At 41.0% G+C, this 23745-nt stretch overlaps 1 protein-coding gene across 4 annotated transcripts in view; it reads right to left on the reverse strand.

Annotated features, from left to right (window-relative positions):
- The window catches only part of BBS4 (Bardet-Biedl syndrome 4), a 128242-nt gene extending 109946 nt beyond the window's left edge, over nucleotides 1–18296 (reverse strand). For all 4 annotated transcript variants that reach the window (XM_045587186.1, XM_036456679.2, XM_045587191.1 and 1 more), the window contains exon 1: nucleotides 18207–18296. In XM_045587186.1, the coding sequence (XP_045443142.1) occupies nucleotides 18207–18230 (24 nt within the window). In that variant the 5' untranslated portion in view covers nucleotides 18231–18296. The remainder of the gene's footprint in view (nucleotides 1–18206) is intronic.
- Nucleotides 18297–23745: the final 5449 nt, after the last annotated feature.

The following is a 23745-nucleotide window of genomic DNA, read 5'->3' on the forward strand; positions in this document are numbered from 1 at the left end:
AGGGTATTGGACTTCGTTGAATGCTTGCTTCTTCTGCATTGATGATCAGATGATTTTTGTCTCTCATTTTGTTTATGTGATGTATCATATTTATTGATTTGCAGATATTGTATCAGCCTTGCATCCTAGAATAAATCCCACTTGGCCTTTTTAATATATTGCTGGATCTGATTTGCTAATATTTTGTTGAGGATTTTAGCATCTATGTTCACCAGGTATATTGATCTGTAATTCTCTTTCTTTGTAATGTCTTTATTTGGTTTTGAAATTAATATAATGCTGGCCTTATAAAAAGAGCTTGGAAGTGTTCCTTCCTCTTGGATTTTTTGGAATATTTTAAGTACAGATATTAGTTCATCTTTGAATGTTTCTTAAAATTCCCGTGAAGCCATCCAGACCCAGGCTTTTGTTTGTGGGAGGGTTTTTTTGTTTGTTTGTTTTGTTTTGTTTTGTTTTTGTTTTTTATTACTGCTTCTATTTCATCAGTTGTTATTGGCCTATTCAGGTTTTTTTATTCTTCCTAATTCCACTTTTTTGGGAGATTGTATTTTTGTAGGAATTTATCCATTTCATCCACATTGTCCAGCTTATTAGCATAGTTATTCATAGCATTTTCTTACAATCTTTAATATTTTTGTGGTGTCAGTGGCTACTTTTCCACTTCCATTTCTTCTTTTATTTATTTGGGTCCTCTCTCTTTGTTTCTTGATGAGTCTGGCTAATGATTTATCAATTTTGCTTGTCCTTTCAAAGAACCAGGTCTTGGTTTCATTGATTTTTTTTTCCCAGTCTCTATGTTATTTATTTCTGCTCTAATCTGTATTATTTACTTCCTTCTGTTTACTCTAGGCTTTTCTTGTTCTTTTTCTAGTTATTTTAGTTGCAGAGTTATTTTATTATTAATATTTTTGTTTTGTTTTGTTTTGTTTTGTTTTAGATAGGCCTCTAGTGCTATGAACATTGCTCTCTGCTTTTGCTGGATTCCAGAGATTTTAGGTTGCAGTGTGTTTATTTTCATTTGTATCTAGAAAGTTTTTTATTTCTTTCTAGATCTCATTGGTAAAGCATTCACTATTTAATAAAATGCTATTTAGCTTCCATGTATTTGAATGTTTTGGGGCATTTTTATTGTAGTTGATTTCTAATTTCATTCCACTATGATCTGAGAAGATGCTTGATATGATTTCAATTTTCTTGAATTTGTAGAGACTTATTTTATGTCCCAACATGTGGTCTATCTTTGAGAATGAACCATGTGCACTTTAGAAGGATGTATATTTGCAACTTTGGGGTGAAATATATATATATGTGTGTGTGTGTGTGTGTGTGTGTGTGTGTGTGTATATATATATATATATATATATATAAAGGCTAATATGGTAAGTGTTCTTCCCTCTGTCCAAGTAATGACATCACATAGCAATGCCTGGCTTCCTCTTCCTAGCAATGACTAGCCTCCTTGCAGTTTCTTCAGCCCAGGAACACAGCTTGCTTTATAGCCAGGTGGAAACACTTTACACTATAACCAAATGTCTGTGAAGTGTTTTCCAGTGCCTTATCTCATTTGATCTTCTCAGAAGTCCTGGAGTAGATAGACGAGAGACTCCGTAAAATCCTATTTTCTTTTCATTAGGGGAAAAACAGAGATTTAGAAAGTTTAGAAACTTGACCCAACTTAAAAGAAGAAATGGTGGACCTTGAAAAGGACTTCAGGTTTTCTTATTGTGCAGAATATAGTCAAATATTCTGCTGCAATTAAATATTTTACCCTTTTTCTTCTCCCTGCATCATCTACAATAATAATCGGCTTCAGATTGATATTTACTGTTGTGCTGCTGACAATTAAGAGATGTTGGGGTGCTTCACAAGATTGGAAAAAAGTTTAGCTGCATCAGAAAGCAGGTCTAACAAACCAAGTTTATTCTATACATATAAAAGGCTAAGTTGACTCACAGATGCATCATACATATAAAGCTCTCGGTGCCAATGGCATGTGTGTGTTTCGATCTGTCATTGACAATCACAAATATGGTTGACACTTCTATTATAGAGAAAGGGCGAATAGCAATATTTAAATATTCTAATTAATTTCCTTTCAAAGTGCACGAATTCACACACTAGTCATTTAGAGTCACTGTTTCCTTAAATTTTTTGTCTGGAAGATCTATCCAGTGAAGTCAGTGGGGTGTTAAAGTCCCCTACTATGACTGTATTGTTGTCGATCTCCCCCTGAAAGTCCTCTAAAAGTTTCTTATATAATTAGGTGCACCATTATTGGGTGCATATATTTACCACTTGTAAAAAGGGTTTTATCCACTTGTTGGATTGATCTCATTAGTATTTGTAATGACCTTTGTTGTCTCTTTTGATGGCCTTCATTTTTAAGTCTATTTTGTCAGATATGAATACTGCTACCCCAGCTTTTCTTTTTCCTTTCCATTTGCATGAAAACATTTTTTTCCATCCCTTCATTCTCATCTTGTGTGAGTATTTTGTTCTGAAGTGGTCCCTTGTAGACAGCATAAAGTTACGTCATATGTTTTTTATCCATTCAGCTACCCTAGACCTTTTGATTGGAGTATTTAGTCCATTTACATTTAGGGTTACTGAGAGGTACTTATTTATAGCCACTTTAATTCTGTACAGCTAGGTTTCTCTCTGTTTCTTCTTCTCAGAAATCCCTTAAGCATTTCTTGTAATGCTAGCTTGGTGATGATGAACTCCTTTAGCCTTTTTGTCTGAGAAGCTTGTTATTTGACCATCTATTTTGAATGATAGCCTTGTTGAATATAGTAATCTTGGTCTCAGATACTTGCTTTCCATTACCTTGAGTACTTCATGCCATTCCCTTCTGGTCTGTAGTTTTTGATGAGAAATCAGGTGTCAGCCTTATGGGAACTACTTTATATGAAAGTTTTCTTTTCTCTTGCTGCTTTTAAGGTTCTCTCTTTGTCTTTAAATTTTTGCATTTTAATTATAATGTATCAGAGCATGGGCCTGTATTGGTTCTTCTTGTTTAGGGCTCTCTGTCTTCCTGAAATTGTGTGACTTTTTCCTTTACCAGATTAGGAATGTTTTCTGCCATTATTTCTTCTTTTTCTTTTAATATTTTTATTGATTTCAGAGAAGAGGTAGAGAGACAGATACCCTGTTTCCCTGAATATAAGATAGTGTCTTATATTAATTTTTGCTCCCAAAGATGCTCTAGGTCTTATTTTCAGGGGTTGTATTATTTTTCCATGAAGAAGAATACGGTACACATTTATTGTTAAATGAAAATAAAGGGAATTTATTACCTGTATACGGTATGGTAGTACGGTAGTTGTCAACACAAACCAGACAAACTGTTAATCCTACAGTATCAAGAATCTACTCATTTATTCAATGACAATCGTCATCATCTTCTGGAACATCATCATAACAATCCAATTCCTGAATTTCCTGGTGAATTTCTTGTGACTCCATTTCTTTCAGAAACAGTGGACCAAATCTCTCATGTTTAGCAATAGCACTGTCTTTAAATGAGTACTTCTTGTCAAGGTAGCCTGCTCGCAGTGCATTTGCAATGCAACTGTCAGTGATTTTCTCCCATGAATTCTTGCAGTTTAGGTTTTCACAAAGTTTACAGTAAATTAATTTTCATTCTAAGACAGAGCCTGGGGGGCCTTATTTTTGGGGAATGCCTTATATTTCACTCAGAAGGAAACCTTAAGTAGGTCTTATTTTCAGAGGATGTTTTATTTTCGGGGAAACACGGTAAAAACATCTTGATGAGAGAGAATCACTGATCAGCTGCCTCCTGCATGCGCCCCACTAGAGATTAAACCCACAACCCGGGCATGTGCCCTTGACAGGAATCGAACCTGGGACCCTTTTGTCCATAGGACAATACTCTATCCACTGAGCCAAACCAGCTAGGGGTCTACAATTATTTCTTCAAATACATACTCTATCCCTTCTGCCTCTTCTGACACACCTGCTATTCTAATATTGTTACGTTTCATGTTGTCCCACACAGATCCCTTAAGCTGTCCTATTTTCAATTGTTTTCTTTTTGGCTCTCTGATTGAGTGATTTTTTTCAACCCTGTCTTCTAAGTCACTGATCCGACCCTCAGCTTCCCATAATCTGCTGTGTATTCCTTCCAATGTGTTCTTTATTTATGCTATGCCATTCTTTATTTCCAACTGTTCTTCTTTCATAGATACTATATCTTTTCTCCTGCTGATGGGCATCTTTACATCATTATTCTGAACTCTATATCAAATAAATTTCTTATCCCCATTTCATTTATTACTTCTGGAGAACTGTCTTGTTCTTTCATTTGGGGGTTGTTTTTTGTCTCCTCATTTTGGCTGCATGTTTGGGTTTGCCACTAAGTATTAGGTAGATCTGCTATGCCTCCCAATCTCTAGTGCAGGACAGTGTCACTGTTTCTGACTAATTAGATCAGGAAAAATCTCTAAGCCTCCAGAGACCAGCTCTGCCTGCAGACTGATTGGATTCATTCTTGAGAACTCCTCAGGCAATCATCCACAGGTGTGGTGAGTTTTTCCACTGGTGGGGCAAGGTGTTTTCTAATAGGGTGCGTCAACTGTCTTCCCCCTATGCCAGTGGTCAGCAAACTACAGCTCCCGAGCCACATGCAGCTCTTTGGCCCCTTGAGTGTGGTTCTTCCACAAAATACCACGTGCGGGCGTGCATGTACAGTGCGATTGAAACTTCGTGGCCCATGTGCAGAAGTCGGTTTTTGGCCTGGGCTAGTCTATTTTGAAGAAGTGGTGTTAGAACACTCAAGGGGCCAATGAGCCACAGTTTGCTGACCACTGCCCTAGGCAAAATTACCAGGATAACAACTCTCTTCCTGAAAAAGATACCTACAGCTTGGGGGACTAACTCAGCACAAGAAGCCAAAGTATCTGCCTTCTGAGCTCTAACTCCAGAACCCCCAATCCTGGTTTCTACTCACACAGCTCCAGTCCACTTTGCCCTTCCTCTGCCTGAGCCCATGGTGAGTGGCAGCACAGGGAATTTTGTTCAGCGGCCCTTTAAGAGGGTGACTGTATTTCCAGCCATCTTTCCCTGGCAGACAGCAACCTTGCTGGGATGTGAACTTTTCACATTCAGAAGTTAGGTGTACACCTTTCTCAGTTCTGGGGCTCTCTGCTGGGATGTGGGGGCGGAGGGGAGGGGGCAGCTTGGGGATTAGACCCCTGAGTTCTCAGTGGTAACCCCCCATAGCAGAGATATCTCTCCAGATCTTCAGTTGCTATCTGTGGAAGCCTGACCAACCCTTTCTAGCTTCCACCTTCCTACCAGTCTCTATGTGGTCACCACTTTCCATCTGTGGTTATCAAGGTTCTTCCAGCTAATCTTCAATTGATTTTCAGGATTTTTTTTTTTTTTTTCATTTCACTTGTAATTCCAGTTTGGTCCTGGGAGCATATCTGTGTAGTACTTATACCATCATCATTTTTAATCCTAGACCATTTTCTTAAACTATATACAAAATAAACTCAAAATGAATTAAAGATGTAAATGTAAGACATAAAACTCCTAGAAGAAAACTCAGGCAGTAAACTCTTTGACATTGCTCTTAGCAATATTTTTGGCTATGTGTCCTCATGCAAGGAAAACAAATTCAAACTCAAGTTTCTGTGCAGCAAAGAAAGTCATTGACAAAACAGACAACATACTGAGTGGGAGAAGATATTCATGAATGATATATGCTTTAAGGGGTTAATATCCAAAATATATAAGGAAATCATACTACTTAACACCAAAAAGAAAACAATTTGAATTAAAAATGAGCCGAGTACCTGAATGCACACTTCTCCAAAGAGGACATACATATGGCCAATAGACATATGAAAAGACTATAGGTCTGATGCACAAATTCGTGCATGGGTGGGGTCCCTCAGCCTGCCCTGTGGCAATTGGAGCTGATTGGGGCCGATTGGGGCCGTTTCACCCAGTCCTTAACAGGGCTGATCAGGGGTAGCCTAAAGGAGGGACTGTAGGAGGTTGGCCAGCTGTAGGAGGCTGGCTGTGGGAGTGCACTGACCACCATGGGGCAACTCCTGCATTGAGCTTCTGCCCCTGGTGGTCAGTGCACATCATAGTGATTGGTCAACCAGGCATAATGGTCACTTAGGCATAGATGTAGATATAGATATAAATGTAGATGTAGATGTAGGTGTAGATGTAGATAGATAGACAGATAGACAGATAGACAGATAGACAGATAGGTAGATATAGATATAGATATAGATATAGATATAGATATAGATAGATATATACCCTGTTTCCCAAAAAATAAGACAGTGTCTTATATTAATTTTTTCTCCCAAAGTTGCACTAGGTCTTATTTTCAGGGGAAGTCTTATCTTTCCATGCGCTAGATCTTATTTTCGGAGGATGTCTTGTTTTCGGGGAAACACGGTAGATATATAGATATATAGATATATAAATATATAGATATATTTGCCCTGGTCTGACTGTTGGTTAAGCATCATCCTGTACACTAAGGGGTTACTGTTTCAATTCCCAGTCAGGGTCCATCCCTGAGTTGTAGACTCAATCCCCACCTTTCCAGCGCCTACTGGGGGGGCTTGCAGGAGGCAGCCAATCAATGTTTCATTTTTGCATAGATGTTTCTCTTTCTCTCCCTCCCTCTCTTTTCTCTCTAAAAGGCAATAAAAAAACATTTATAAAAAGAATAGATGCACCCTATCCAGTTTGGCTCAGTAGATAGAGTGTTGGCCTGAGGACTGAAGGGCCCCAGGTTCTATTCCAGTCAAGGGCATATACCTCGATTGCAGGCACAATCCCCAGTCCTGATAGGGCATGTGCAGCAAGCAACCCATCAATGTGTCTCTCTCACATCCATGTTTCTCTGCCTCTTCAACCTTCCCCTCTCTCTAGAAATTAATGGGAAAATATCCTTGTGTGAGGATTAACAAAACAAACAAAAAGATTCTCAATGTCACTAATTACCAGAGAAATGCAAATTAAAACCACAATGATATATCACCTCATACCTGTCAGAATGGTTATCATCAATAAAACAACAAGCAACAAGTGTTGGCAAGGATGTGGAGAAAAGGAAAATCTCATGCACTGTTGCTGGGGTTATATACTGGTATAGACACCACAGAAAACATTATGAAGGTTCCTCAAAAAATTAAAAATAGAACTACCATATTATAGAGAGCACCTGGGACAGCACCTGAGCAAAGGTTGTCAGCTATGTCCAGGGGCATCGGCAAAGCCATGTCCTGGAAACATACCTTGCCAAAGGCAGAAATTTTGTCAGTCCTGACCTACCGCTCAGGTGCCAGGGGGTGGATGTCATTATCTAAGTTCAGCCAGGCACTGGGGTGGACACAATTATCTGGGCTCCAGGTTTGACAATTACGAGAAGCCACAAAAATCAAGAATGCAGCTTCATCTTTTAGCATTATTTCACATAATTTCCTTTGTCTTAAACTCTAATGAAACTTCCCGGTATCATGCTGTATATAATAAACACACTGCACTAAGTCTGGGTCACAGTCTCTCCATCCGAGAACAGTGTCCTGGTCCCAGCTTTACTTACTGTCTCCGGGTCTGTCTCTTTCTTTTTCTCAATCCCCAGTCACCCCTACTCAGGATCCGTTCACTCTCTAGCCATGCTGGTCATGGCTGAAGAACCCCCACACCATATGACCCAGCAATTCCACCTCTGGGTATTTATTCAAAGAAATCTAAAACACTAGGTATTTATTCAAAGAAATCTAAAATTTCAATTGGGGAGGGGACCCAACTGAAAAAATATATGCACCCTTATGTTCAATGCAGCACCATAAGTCAGAAAGAGAAAGACAAATACCATGTGATTTCACTTATAGGTGAAATCTAAACAACAAAATAAAGGAATAAGTAAAGCAGAAACAAACACAGATACAGAGAATAATTGATGGTCGCCAGATGAGTGAGAATTTGGGAGATAGGTGGAAAAGGTGAAAAGAATGAACTACAAGTTGACAGTTACAAAAACAATCACGGAGATGTAAAGTACAGCACAAATATAATCAATAACACTGTAGTAACTATGTATGGTATCAGATGTGTACTAGGCTTATTCCAGTGATCACTTTGTAAGGTATATAAATGTCTAACCACTATGTAATAGATCTAAAGTTAATATAATATTGTATATCAACAGGGATTGAAAAACAAACTTCAAAAACAAGGTTATCTAAATATTCAACTACATTAAAATTAGTAATTTCTGTTCCAAAAAGGAAGTAAAGACAGAAAACTAAGAGATGATGTTTGCAATACAAAACCAAAAAATAACAAAGGATTAACAGCCAGAAACTAGAAATAACTAAAAATATTGAACCCAAATAGCAAAATAGAAAAATCAAAACATATTAACTAGGAATTGCACAGAAAAAGAAAAAATACAACTAATGATGCTCTACCTCACTAACAATCTGGGAAATATAAATAATACCACATAAATATTTCACATCCACCATAATCACAAAAGCTAAAGTTGTAACAATATCAAGGATATAAGCAACAGGAACTAGTGGAAGAAATATAAATTATTATAACCACCTTAAAGTTTCCCATAAATAATGAAGTTGAATATGTACTTATCCCACTCATTTGTGGAATATAATGAACGTAAACTGATGAACAAAAAAAAATCCAGAGACAGAGAAGCATGGAACAGACCATCAAACCTCAGAGGGAAGGCAGAAGGATGCCCACCATGCAGATCAGACTGTTCTCCTTCCTCTGGAGCCTAAGTAGACAGTGGGGATGTTCCCTTTCCTCTAGCTTCCAAGGTATCCCTTTGTTGTTTACCTCCTTTTCCTAATTTACACCATGGAGAATTATCTGTCCCTCAAAAAAAAAAAAAAAAAAAAAAAAAAAAAAAAAAAAAAACACACACTCCTCTGGGATGTCTCCTCTATAATCTTAACACACTTGGCCTTTCCACAGAGGTCCGGCCAAAGCATTTTCTATTATTACCTCACCTAGTCAGGGATGCCACCCAAAAGTTAACAAAAAGGACCACCAAGATTACAGAATATCAATCAATATCATGCAAAGATTAGAGAACATCAATAATGGGATTACTGGCTAAAGAATATAAATTGGTAAACCTGGCTACTACCCTTCATAGGACCATTAACATTACTATTTTTCATTTTCATTTGTTCCTACTTGATATGTTCCTCCTTCAGTGATGCTAACAGGTATCATTATCCATTAGGGAAATATATATTAAAATCAAAATAACCATCCTAGATAATCCTATATAATAAAGAATTACCATCATTCCAACACACAAGATGGCCACCACAAGATGGCCATCAGGGGGAGGGCAGTTGCTGGCGATCAGGCCAGTAGGGGAGGGCAGTTGGGGGCAATCAGGCCTGTAGGGGAGGACAGCTTGGGGAGGACCCAATCCTGCAAGGGGGGAGGCAGTTGGGGGGACCAGGCCTGCAGGGGAGGGTAGTTGGGGGGGACCAGGGCTGCAAGAGAGGGCAGTTGGGGGCAATCAGGCCTGTAGGGGAGGACAGCTGGGAGAGGACCAAATCCTGCAGGGGGGGCGGTTGGGGGGACCAGGCCTGCAGGGGAGGGTAATTGGGGGGGGCCCAGGCCTGCAAGGGAGGGCAGTTGAGGGCAATCAGGCCTGTAGGGGAGGACAGCTGGAAGAGGACCCAATCCTGCAGGGGGGACAGTTAGGGGACCATGCCTGCAGGGGAGGGCAGTTGGGGGTCATCAGGCTTTCAGGGGAAGGCAGTTAGAATGACCAGACCAACTTGGGGAGGACTGTTGGGGGTGACCTGGCCTGCAGGGGAGGACAGTTGGGGGGGACCCAGGCCTGCAGGGGAGGGCAGTTAGGAGGGACCAGGCTTGCAGGGGAAGGCAGTTAGAAATGACCAGGCCAACAAGGGGAGGACAGTTGGGGGTGACCTGGCCTGCAGGAGAGGGCAGTTGGAGGGGACCCAGGCCTGCAGGGAAAGGCAGTTAAGGGGGACCAGGCCTACAGGGGAGGGAAGTTAGGGGTAACCAGACTGGAAAATGAGGGCAGTTATGGGTGACTGGGCCAACAGGGGAGGGCAGTTGGCGTTGACCAGGCCAGCATGGGAGGGCAGTTAGGGGTGACCATGCTGGCAGGGGAGGGAAGTTAGGGACAACCAGGCTGGCAAGGAAGTGGTTAGGGAGTGATCAGGCTGGCAGGCAAAAGTGGTTAGGGGCAATCAGGCAGGCAGTCAGGCGGGTGAGTGGTTGGGAGCCAGTAGTCCTGAATTGTGAGACAGATTGGGCCTAAATGGGCAGTAAGATATCCCTCGAGGGGTCCCAGATTAGAGAGGGTGCAGGCTGGAGTGAGGGACACATACCCCCATTAACAAATTTCATGCACTGGGCCTCTAGTGAGTTAAATAAAAATATATTTTAATAGTCAGACACATATAACTACATACTGTTTGATTCCATTATATGAAACTGCTAGAAATGACAAAACTATGGAGTCAGAAAGCAGATCAACAGTCTGTTTTGATTACTGTGCCATGCCGGCACAGCTATGGATGAACCTGAGAGGGGGAAGTGAAGGATGGAAAAGACAGACAAGAGAATAAAGCTAGGACTAGATGGGATGCTGCTTCTCTGATGGAGAGATAACACCACAGCCTGCAAGCCAAGTCTTTATTTTATAGCCAGATTCACGAGGCAAAGTAAAGGTGTGGTCAAGATGTTTACAATGTTCTCCTGGGTTTCAAAGCTACTCAATTACATGCACCTGATCAAGCTTTGTTTACTTGCTGCACCTCCCGCAACCTATAGCCACGTGGGACCACAGGTTTGGACCATAAGGTCAAGCTTGCAACTATAGCCTTTGACTATAATTGTGCTGGGAAGGCTTTGCCCCCCAAGTTAGGACTTGCACGTGGCTTTGCCATGAGAGGACCTTGTCTAAGGTTTGAACCTGTCCAAACGCTGTAGCCACTCTCCACACATTACAAGTAGGGATTGGCTGCAAATGTACACAAGAGAATTGTTCGGAGTGATGGACATAAGTTGTGATAGTTGGCAAACTATATAAAGTTACTAAAATTAATCAAACTATATATTTAAAATGGGTAAATTTTACAGTATATATACTTATACCTCAACAAAGCTGGTTTTAAAGTGCTAACAAAAAAACACCTCCATTGTTTTTTGTTGTTTTATTTTTTATTGATTTCAGAATGGAAGGAATAGGGAGAGATAGAAACATCAATGATGAGAAAGAATCATTGATTGGCTGCCTCCTGCACACAACACAACAGGGATCGAGCCCACAACCCAGGCATATACCCTGACTTTGAATTGAACTTTGACCACCACTAAGCCATGCCAGTCAGGCACCTCTATTGTTTTTGATCTGGGATTTTCTTTTCACTTTGGGGAACTTTTAGTAAGTAAGGATTCCTTTTTTTTTTTTTAAATATATTTTATTGACTTTTTACAGAGAGGAGGAGAGAGGGATAGAGAGCTAGAAACGTCGGTGAGAGAGAAACATCAACCAGCTGCCTCTTGCACACCCCCCACCAGGGATGTGCCCTCAACCAATGTACTTGACCAGAATCAAACCTGGAACTTTTCAGTCCGCAGACCGACGCTCTACCACTGAGCCAAACCGGTTTCGGCATTAAAGATTCTTAAAGGTTCAAAAAGCATCTTCATAAGTCAGCAACCCTACTTCCTACACGAAGTAGAATTAAAACAAATTATGTATATTTTTATGTTTCTCTCAAAAGACTTCCCAAAACATACTGAGATGAAAAAAATTCTATTAACCCACCTGACTGCATTTATAGCTGGGATGTATAAAAAAATAAAATTTTTGGTTCCTTCCTTTTTATGTAGTTCTGTGATCATTTGTGCATCTAACAAATATTTATGTAATGCTTGATATGTGATAAGTACTCTATCTGAACCAAATCAACTAGAGCAATAGTATTTTATGTTCTGAAAGATTTAAACTTTATTGGAAGAAAGTTGTTTATACGAAGACATTAAATAATGAATTAGCCCAGCCAGTGTTGAGCATTGATCTATGAAGCAGAAGGTCACAGTTTGATTCCCCATCAGGGCACATGGCTAGGTTGTGGGCTTGATCCCTGGTGTGGAGGGGTGCAGGAAGCAGCCAATCAATGATTCTCTCTCATCATTGATGTTTCTTTCTCTTTTTCTCCCTTGCGTGCACTCTTCTTCTTCTTCTTCTTCTCCTCCTCCTCCTCCTCCTCCTTCTCCTCCTCCTCTTCCACCTCCTTCTTCCCCTCTCTCTCTCTCTCTCTCTCTCTCTCTCTCTCTCTCTCTCTCTCTCTCTCTCTCTCTCTCCCCTCTCACCCCCACTTCCTCTTTGAAATTAATAAAAATATATTTGAAAAATAAAAAAAGCAAAAATAATGGGAATTACAAAAAATGTTATAAATCATAGAAACCAGAGCTATTTGCTCAGTATTTTTAAAAAGATATCTAAACCATTTTATTCTTAAATAAAATATAAATATCAGTCCCCATTTTTCTTCCATAAGGAACTATTAATCTAAATAATTTGAGTAGCCCTAGCTGGTTTGGCTCAGTGGATAGAGTGTCAGCCTGCAGACTGCAGGGTCCCAGGTTCGATTACGGTCAAGGGCATATGCCCAGGTTGTGACCTCGATCCCTAGTGTGGGGTGTGCAGGAGGCAGATGATCAATGATTCTCTCTTATCACTGATGTTTCTATTTCTCTCTCACTCTCAAATCCTCTCTGAAATCAATAAAATATATTTAAAATAATAATAAATAACTTGGGTAGCAAATCAGAATTCCTGTGTGCAACACATTGGGCTAGTTTCATTCCATTTTGCTGGGATATCTCTGGCCTCAAGGCCTTCAATCACAGACTTCACTTATACATTTGTTCAAAGTTCTCTCTATGAGTTTTAAGTCTTTGTCTTCTCCATATATATATATATCCACATCCACAGATCTATGTTTTTTTTCTTTGGGTCACAAAATTAAGATCACACAATATTCCTCACTTCACATCTAGCTCTTACTTAAATATATACTATGAAAACCCCCCAAATCAACATACGTAGTTCTAACATTCTTTTTAATGGCTGTATAATCTTCTTACATATGGAAATTACCTCACCAATGGACATTCACTGTTTCCAGCTGTTTGCAGCTGTAAATAGTACTGCAATAAACACACTTGTACTATTTGCTTTTGCTTCTATTTCGATAGGATTATCATGTCATTTTATTACAAGATGCAAGATCATTTCCAAAAAGGAAGAAACTCAAATTTCCATGCAGTAGTAACTTGAAAACATAGCTACTATAAATATAACACTGCTGGCAATAAATTTGACAATAATGAAAATAATTAAACTTCAGGTTCAAGTGCTAAAGTCATATCAAAACAAAAAAGCTATTCCCTGCCCAGTCAACTTGGCTCAGTGGTTGAGCATTCACCTTGTTGTAGCAATAGTAATAAGGATAAAATACAATATAGAATAAGTATTAAAGTGTGGAATTGAAGTGTGATATCACAAAGTATGAAATGTAATGTAACCAAATTGATAAGCACCCTTGAGAGGACTGTATGCAGAAAATAGATAAAGTAATCTGTACCCCATATGTAAGACCAGATAGCAAGGTTCCTGGGACCCGCTGATAAGACACACTGAAGACACCCATCTGAGCACATAGAAAGAGCAAGCCCCAGAGGAGATCAGAGACACTCGTTCTGCTCCTCCACAGAAGGTCACTCTCCACTTTCCCTACCTGCACCTGTCAAGCTCTGCATGAGCCGCAAGCCCGGAATTGAGCCACAGCTGCAACGTCCTCCGTGAACCGTGTGTGTGTGTGTGTGTGTGTGTGTGTGTGTGTGTGTGTCAGTGTGTGTCAGTGTGTATCCCCGGGTGGCCTGCCACCAGGACTCTGGTAAATAAACCGTGTGTGATTCGTGCATTGCATGTTTGTCTCCTGTGTAATTTATGCTCGGTGGATTATTAATTAAGTACCTTGGGTCGTACGTGTCAGATTTCTAGCTGAGGCATCCTTGGTCACCTGTGCATACGTCTCTTATGGAATTATTGGGACACACCTATGAACCAGGAGGTCACTGTGGTTGTATCGTAAATAAGCGAATGAGATACAAGATGCCTTAATTAGCCAATTAGGAGTGGTTTATTGTGTGCAGCCCAAAGGGAGGCATCTCTTCCAAATCTCTGAGCAACACAAACAGGAAGCTTTTGTATTTATACTTTTCGAGCCTCTTTGTTTGCAGATATTACAAAAGGCTCTGTGTGAGGAGAGAATCCAAGATGGCGGCATAGCTAACACCTAACTGCAGCCTCACACAACAATTTCAATAAAATACAACTAAAATATAAAATGGACATTACCCAGAACTACAGGAAAGTTGACTGATGGGAAATTCTTCAACTAGAAGGAAAGAGAAAACCAGAAGGAAAATCAGAGGAGCTGGTAAAAGCCTAAGGTATGGAGACACGCTGCATACACTGAGAGGACAGAACCAGAGAGGAGGGGGCGGCTGAGTGCCTGGCTGGCGTTCCCTAGAGAGGAGATAAAAGCTCTGGACTGTGCTGAGCCCCAGTTCTGACAGCACTGAACCCCAGTTCTGGGCGAGACCCTGGGGACCCAGGCTCATACAGAGGGAGCCTGGGCTGTTAGGTGAAATCTTAGGGAAGTGGCGAAAGGCAGTGCCCCGGAGGCGCGCACATTACCCGCAGAGGACGGATCATTGACTCTGCTGCTAGATTCCCTAGTGGAAAGGAGACAAAAGCTCCGGACTGTGCTGAGCCCCAGTTCCAACTGCACTGAACCCCAGTTCTAGGCCAGACCCTGGGGACCCAGGCTCATACAGAGGGAGCCTGGGCTGTAAGGCGGAAACCCTGGGGAGTGGCAAAAGAAAGTCCTGGAGGCGCGCACATTGCACACAAAGAACGGGTGGTTGACTGTGCCCCTGGATTGCCCTGGTGGGAGGGAGACAGGGGCTCCAAACTGCTCTAAACTCCACTTCCAACTCCACTGCAACTGAACTGAACCCCAGTTTCAGGCTCATTGGGGGAGAGCCTAGACTGTTTGGTAGCAGGCGAAACTCGAGGGCACCTTTCTCTCAGAGGTGCTTGCAACAAGTACTGAAGGACCCTGAGGAATACTGAGACTCAGGAGCTTCATAGGGCATGGCTGACGGAAGCTAAGGCTGTAGGCTCCACCCTGAAACTCCACCCCATCCAAGCTGAACACAGAGACTTTTAAGGCTACCAACTCAGGGAAGCTGTGAAAATGCTGAGACAAGGAAACAGATCACAAACGGAAGAAATGGAGGACAAAAAGCGACTGGATATAGAGTTCAAAACCACACTTATAAGGTTTTTCAAGAATTTCCTAGAAAAGGTCGATAAGACCTATGATATGAAAAGGGATCAACTAGAAATAATAAGGGATCAACAAGAAACAATAAGGGATCAAGAAGAAATAAAGAATACACTGTCTGAAATAAAAAATATTTATACAGAGTCCTAAAAACAGAAAGGAAGATCACAAGAATCAAGACAAAGATTTGGAACATAAAAACCCAAAGATACTCTTCTGCAGAAGCATGAAGACAAGAGAATCCAGAAAGTTGAAGATAATGTAAGAAACCTCTGGGACAACTTCAAGCAAACCAACATCAAAATTATGGGGGTCCCAGAAGAAGAGAGAGAACAAGATACCAAAAACATACTGAAAGAAAGAAATAGTGACAGAAAACTTCCCCCATCTGGCGAAAGAATTAGACCTACAAATTCAGGAAGCGCACAGAACCCCAAACAAAAGGAATCCAAAGAGGACCTCACCAAGACACATCATAATTAAAATTCCAAGGGCAAAAGACAAAGAAAGAATATTAAAAGCAACAAGAGAGAAACAAGTAGTTACCTATAAAGGAGCACCCATACGATTGTCAGCTGATTTCTCAACAGAAACCATGCAGGCCAGATGGGAATGGCAAGAAATATTCAAGGTGATTAATAGCAAGAACCTACAGCCAAAAATAATCTACCCAGCAATGCTAACACTCAGAATCGAAGGCCAGATAAAGAGTTTCACTAATAAAAAAAAGCTAAAGGAGTTTATCACCGCCAAACCAGAATTACATGAATTGCTGAAGGTGGTTCTTTCGGAAGAGAAAAAATATAAAGATAAAAATTATGAACAATAAATACATAACTATCAACAAGTAAATCTAAAAACCAAGGGAATTAAAAAAAACCTGATGAACAATATTAACTGTTGAATATAATAGAATCAGAGGTATGAAAGGGGAGTGGACTGATGATTCTCAGGGAAAAGAGGAGTGGGGGTGCGGGAAGAGACTGAACATAAACTGTGCACCTATGGATGAGGACAATGGGGGTGGGGAAAGGGTGGAGGGTGGGGTGGGAACCTGGTGGAGGGGAAAAAAATGAGGAACTTTTGTAATAATATGAACAATAAAAGTTTATTAAAAAAAACACAAAAAACAAAGGGCTCTGTGTGAGTTATTGTTACAGACAGTTGTAACCTTGAATACATAATGAGTTAGTACTTGGCATAAGAATATGGGCATTATTATTAGTATTAGTCTATTACATTGAGTGGCTTTTTCTATTATTTGAACTAAAAACAAAGTCATTTTATAGTGACAAAGTTTACAATGACAGAGTTTACAGGACTAGGGACTATCTAACAATAGCAGAGAATTTCAAACACCAGTTTTTTATACAAGATGGAGGTTACTATGCTTCACTATCAGGGCATATGCCCAGGTTGCGGGCTCGATCCCCAGTTTGGGGCATGCAGGAGGCAGCCAATCACTGTATCTCTCTCATTATTAATGTTTATAACTCTCTCTCCCTCTCTCTTCCTTTTTGAAATCAATATATATATTTAAAAGCCATTCCCTTTAAAACACTACCGTGTTTCCCCGAAAATAAGACATCATCTGAAAATAGGACCTAGCTCATGGAAAGATAAGACATTCCCTGAAAATAAGATCTAGCGCAACTTTGGGAGAAAAAATTAATATAAGACACTGCTTATTTTCGGGGAAACAGGGTATTAGAAACTCAAAATCACAGGTGTATTCTGCCTTCACAGAAATCAAGTTCACAGACTATTCGTGAACACCTATCTATACCTACAATGAACACTAAAGAATATTTGTAGTAAGGATAAATAACATGATGTTTTACATTTAAGATTATGTAGGTGAAGTAATTTCTTTAGTATGTTTCCAATATTGAAAACCTAGTAACACTAATAATGCTTTTTTTAAATTCGTAGCTTAAAGAAATCTTTGCATAGGGCTTCATGCTCTGTACTCAGAGTTTTCTGATTACACTAAAATAATTTAGTTTCTCTGCTAATATAAAGAAAATAGAAACCAAACGGCCCCTCTAACAGATAATAAATAATATTGGCCTGCTCTGTAGCAGCCAACATTTGTCTTTGTTTTCCGGGGTGTTTTTCAAAGGGCAATAAACTCCGAGTAATAACTAAAGTCATTCTAACAAATGCTCAAAACAAGCTCTGAAACCCAATACTAAAATAAGGAAAACAAAGTTTCACAATTGTAACTTTACATCCAATTATGAATACACGCCTCAAAAATTATTACTGAGTTCCCCCGAATTCACTTGGCTACTTCGTAATGGCAATTCTGGGGAGTTTAATCCCTAGGGTCCTATCCTAAATTTAATCACAGCAAAGAAAACATCCCCCCACCCCCACCCCAGTTCCTAATCCAGGGGATTAAAAAGAACTGCCTGCCTCTGGATGGTTAGTACCTCCAAACCGAATGAGACGGACGAAATGAGGCTAGAAAAGAGACATATTTTAATGAAAAACCCCCCTTTTCCATCCAGGTCACCCCGAGAGAACCATGGGATAAATGCTGCAAAGAATTCAGCCCAGCTTCAAGCAAACCACTTCCCGGGGGCTGGCCCATGTCTCCCGCCCACCGCGAGTCGCTTGCCCGACTCCCCACTAGTCCAGGGACTGCTGCAAAAAACCAAGGCCGCCCGACGGCCTGTCTTGCTGTTAGGCTCCGTCGGTCCCCTAGGGCCCTGCCCCATCCAGTCTCGCCTGGCACAAAACAGAGTCTGTGCTCACCGTTGGGTGTCTCTCCTCAGCCATCTCTGCCGACCCCCGGCTGCTGCACGGCCGGAAATAAGAGGTTTCCCAGGCAACCAGACAAACGGAAGTTGTGGGCTGGAGAAGAGGGAGGGGCCTGAGCCGAGAAGGAAGTAAAAGGCAGGGCGGGAGGGAAATTGGGAGGGGAATTGCTGATTGCCCACACCACTGAGAGTTTCAGGAAGCTGGAGAAGGGTTGGTTGTTGCCCCACATATAGTTTGGCACAAAAGGAGCTAATGAGGGAATGCAAATTCGTGCACGGGGCCTCTAGTAGTAAATATAATTAACCCAACAACAAAGTTGTTTACAGTGGGTCACCGGAATGGGACTGATTCAAATCCTGAGGCAATATGATTTCTAGCTTTAAACTTCTTTGGCACTCACTCCTCCTGGAACCCAATGGGATTTGTGTATATATGGGGATCAAAGGAGCCCCCTGGACACTTTCTCCTTTTCCTAGTCTGTCTGTCTATTGAAAAAGGTTTACGATATGCCAAAGTGAAGGGGATAACCAATTATATCAGAGCACAAGTTCCACTCCCATTTGCTGAGCAAAACCACAAGTAAGGGTCCCCCATAACACCACCAGGCATCCGCATGGGAATAGACAGTGCAGCATGATTGGCTTCCCAATAAATTTCTCATGAACTCTGAGCACTGTCTCTCCCTTCCCTCCCCTCTCCCCCGCCCCGACCTTGAGAGGCAGGAGGTATAGTTTACGTGGAGGACAGGGCTGAATCTTGTTTGTTGTTGGTGTTATTGTTGGGTTTTGTGGGTTTTTGTTTTTTTTTTTGCGGGGGGCGGGGGGGTTGCGGAGGGGATCCTTGCTCTTTGACTCTGTTGGATTGGGACAACAGGGAGAGTCTTACAGAAAGCATTGCCCCAGGCAGTTTCCTCCTGATACAGGCCAAGCACACATTCCTTCCTGTTACTGACCTGAGGTCCATGCAAATGGGAATGGAACCACTTGGGCTTCTAGCTTTACTGCTGCACAAGCATAACAGTCATTTTTATTTAGGTCAAGTACAGAATATTTCATCCATTCCACCCAGGCATTTGTTCCCTTATATCCTACTTCTATTTGCATGGTAGTGGCAGTGGCCTAAGGCAGTGGTCAGCAAACTGCTGCTCTTTGGCCCCTTGAGTGTGGCTCTTCCACAAAATACCACGTGTGGGTATTCACATACAGTGTGATTGAAACTTTGTGGCCCATGCACAGAAGTTGGTTTTTGGCTCTCAAAGAAATTTCAATCGTTGCACTGTTGATATTTGGCTCTGTTTAATAATAAGTTTACCAACCACTGGCCTAGAGGTTCTTGTCCTGTGACATCTATTTCTAAATCTAGCCCTAGCCAATCTTTTGACCTAAAGGCAAAATATCCAAATCATTTAAGTTAACTGGGTATGCATGATCCAGATTGTACACATTTTCCCAGCCCACATTGTAAGCCCCTGCAATTTGCCAGACCTCTACAGCAAATAGAACTCAGTACATGATGGCTATTAAGACACCTCACAGTTTTTAGCATCAATTTCAAGGGGATATGTCCTGGTATTGCTGTTCAAGTTGAGGTGTGTCTGCCCTTAAGCCATGTGTTGGGTCTAACCTTACTCAGCAGTCCAAACAGCAATCTCTGTGGCAAGCAAGACAGTTAGGGTCCTTCCCAGGAGGGTTCTAACTTGCTTCCCTTCCAAATCTTGATTAGAACAAACAAAGTCTTCTGATCATTGGTGATGAACTGGAAAATCAAGAGGGCTTTGGGTCAGGAGGCCTTCTAACCAGAGAGAGATTAAAGTACAATAGAAGAGATACCCAGTATCTTAAGTAGTTTGGTCCCTAGTTTCCATTGTACGAAGATCTTGAGGCATTCCAGGACCTATTGGAATCACCTACAGCTAACTCTAAGGGGGAAAAAATTTTTTTTTTAAATTTAAACCCTAGGAAGGTTGTCAAACCCATCCTACCAAAAGACTATATAGCATTCAAAGTGACATATAATGTCATACACAAATCCCATGACATATAATGGCAGGACTAGATATGTAAATTCAGAGGGTATTAAACACAAACATAAGCTAATAAAACTTCAAGTCTCACAACTAAGATTATCTTTTTTAAAAATTAAAAATACCTGATTAATATCCTATATAATAGAAGCCTAATATGCTAAGTGTTTCGGTCATCTGGTTGGCCGTTCAACCAATCAAAGCATAATATGCTAATTATATGCTAAGACCACTCAACTGGTCACTATGACGTGCACTGACCACCATGGGACAGACAATTGACCAGTCAATCAGTAGCTATGATCTGTATTGACCACCAGGAGGCAGACTCTTCGACCAGTAGGTTAGCTTGCTGGTGGGGTCTGGCCTAACAGGACTGAGTGAGACAGGCTGGATATGCCCTGGATACCTCCTTCAGCCCCTCCCAGCTGGCCAACCTCCCACATCCCTCCCTGGCCCTGATCATGCATGCACTGGTGGGATCCCTCTGCCTCCACCCTCTTACAATCTGGGACCCTTTTGGGGGATGTCAGAGAGCTGGTTTTGGCCCAATCCCACAGGCCAGCTGAGGGACTCTACTAGTGCATGAATTTGTAAACCAGGCCTCAAAGTAACATACCTATAATAATTTATAGAACTTTTGCTTCAGAAAAGGACTAACCAAAATAAGGTTTATTTTCTAACTTTATTTATCCTTAGTACAGAGAACAAATGATACTTGTAGAGGGCCGCCTGGGAAGACACATGGGCATTTTCCTTAATTATCGTCAGCTGAACTCAAGGAGTAGGCAGAGCCACACCTTGGGAACATGTTTCCCCCAAGATGGTGGACATGTTGTCAGCTTGGCCTTCATATCAGCCCAGATGTCAGCAGGGGCGGGACTAGATATGTAAATCCAGGCATGCTAGGGCCTAGTTAAGAATGCAAATAAGTTGGTGTTACTTCCTGGTATTGGAGGTATAAAATAAATGTGCTGGGAAGGGTCGTCTTTGTCTTCTTCCTGCCTCTCCAGCAGATAGGATGGCGGCCCACCCAGCTCCAGCTAAAATCTATCTCTGTGTCTTCTCTCTTTATTTCTATTATTTCTCAATCCCTGGCCACCTCCACTTTGAACCAGTTTGTTCATCTCTCTTTCCATGCAAGATGCAGAAAAGGGAGATCCCCACCGCATCAGGCCCCCACAATAATAATTGAATTTTTTTTTTTTAAGATTCAATCAATATCAGTTTGTGACCATACAGGCCTTTTTTTAAAAAATATATTTTATTGATATTTTACAGAGAGGAAGAGAGAGGGATAGAGAATTAGAAACATCGATGAGAGAGAATCATCAATTAGCTGCCTCTTGCACACCCCCTACCGGGGATGTGCCCACAGCCAAGGTACATGCCCTTGACCGGAATCGAACCCAGGATCTTTCAGTCCGCAGGCCAACATTCTATCCACTGAGCCAAACTGGTCTCAGCTAATAATTGAATTTCTGTTATCAGTCTCTGTGAGTACATTGATATAAACTATTTACTCTGTGCTTAGGGAGGCAAAATGCAAATCATTTACTCTTAAGTGTCCTTGATTTAGAGAATATAGAATTAACTAGATGCTCCAAATTACTGTTTATTTCAATTTTCCTATTCTATTTATTCTGGCTTACTGGCCATTGCAACATCTTCAACTTCTTTTCAATATTTTTTAAAAACATTTTATAACTTTCATAAATCTTTTGTATTTTTTTTTCATTTTTTACAATAAATCTTTATTGTTCAGATTATTACAGGTGTTCCTCTTTTTTCCCCCTCATAGCTCCCCTCCACCTGATTCCCCACCCCAGCCCATGCCCTTACCCCCACCACTGTCTACATCCATAGGTGTAAGATTTTTATCCAATCTCTATCCGCACCCATCAGACCCCTTTCCCCTCTGTGAATTGTTAGTCCAATTCCTTTCTTTCTATGTCCCTGATTCTATTATATTCACCAGTCCATTTTGTTCTTCAGATTTTTTTATTCACTTGATTTTTAGATTCATTTGTTGGAAGGTATATATTTGATGTCTTTTTGTTTTTCATACTTTTTACCTTTACCTTTTTCTTCTTCCTCTTCTTAAAGAATACCCTTCAGCATTTCATATAATCCTGGTTTGGTGGTGATGAATGCCTTTAACTTTTCTTGTCTGTGAAGCTCTTTATCTGACTTTCAATTCTAAATAATAGTTTTGCTGGGTAGAGTAATCTTGGTTGTAAGTTCTTGCTATTCATCACTTTGAATATTTCTTGCCACTCCCTTCTGACCTGCATAGTTTCTGTTAAGAAATCAGTTGAGCCAAAGCCGGTTTGGCTCAGTGGTAGAGCGTCGGTCTGCGGACTGAAAGGTCCCAGGTTCGATTCCGGTCAGGGGCATGTACCTTGGTTGTGGACACATCACCGGTAGGGGGTGTGCAAGAGGCAGCTGGTTGATGTTTCTCTCTCATTGACATTTCTAGCTCTCTCTCTCCTTTCCTCTCTGTAAAAAATCAATAAAATATATATTTTTTTAAAAATCAGCTGACAGTCATATGGGTACTCTCTTGTAGGTAACTAACTGTTTTTCTCTTATTACTTTTAAGATTCTCTCTTTGTCTTTTGCCCTTGGCATTTTAGTTATGATGTGTCTTGGTGTGGTCCTCTTTTGATTCCTCTTGTTTGGGGTTCTGTGCATTTTCTAGAATTGTAGGTCTATTTCTTTCACCAGGTAGGGAAAGTTTTCTGTCATTTTTTTTTCTTCAATATCCTGCTCTCTCTCTTCTTCTGGCACCCCAAAAATCCGGATGTTGGTATGCTTAAAGCTGTCCCAAAGGCTCCTTACACTATCCTCACACTTTTGGATTCTTCTTTCTTTCTGCCTCTCTGGTTGGGTGTTTTTTGTTTCCTCATATTCCAGATCTTTGGTTTGATTCTTGGGGTAAGTTGATCTACAGTTGAGTTTCTGTATATTCTTTATTTCAGACAGTGTATACTTAATTTCTTACCGGTCTTTTTCCATTTATTTTGTGTTCTCATTAAGGTCCTTGAAGGTCTCACTAAGCTCCTTGGAGGTCTCATCAAGTTTCTCAAAGGTTTTTAGAAAATTCTTGAGTAACCTTATAAATGTGATTCTGAACTCTGTGTCGTCCAGTAGTTTACTTTCCTCCATCTCTCCCATTCGTAACATGGTTTCTGTGTCTCCTCATTTTGGCTGCCTCCCTGTGTTGATGGAGTGGCTTTGTGTGGTCGGTGACTTATAGGGATCAGTAGCCTAGCTTCCCCAATCACCTGAAGTGGTCACTCTTGGTACACCCCTTTGTGGGCTAAGTGCAAAGTCTTGGTGTAATTAAGCCTTGATTGCTGTTGGTACACTGGGAAGAATTGATCTCTAGGCCAATTGGCTGTGGGGACCCGCTGTGTCTATAAAGGAAGAACTGCTGCACTGGAGAAGCACCTTGTTTCAGTGGGGCTTTGGTACTCACTGAGTCCGTCTCCCGAATGTGTGACTTAT

Source organism: Pipistrellus kuhlii, unplaced genomic scaffold (genome assembly GCF_014108245.1).
Source record: "Pipistrellus kuhlii isolate mPipKuh1 unplaced genomic scaffold, mPipKuh1.p scaffold_m20_p_1, whole genome shotgun sequence".
Taxonomy (NCBI): Eukaryota; Metazoa; Chordata; class Mammalia; order Chiroptera; family Vespertilionidae; genus Pipistrellus; species Pipistrellus kuhlii.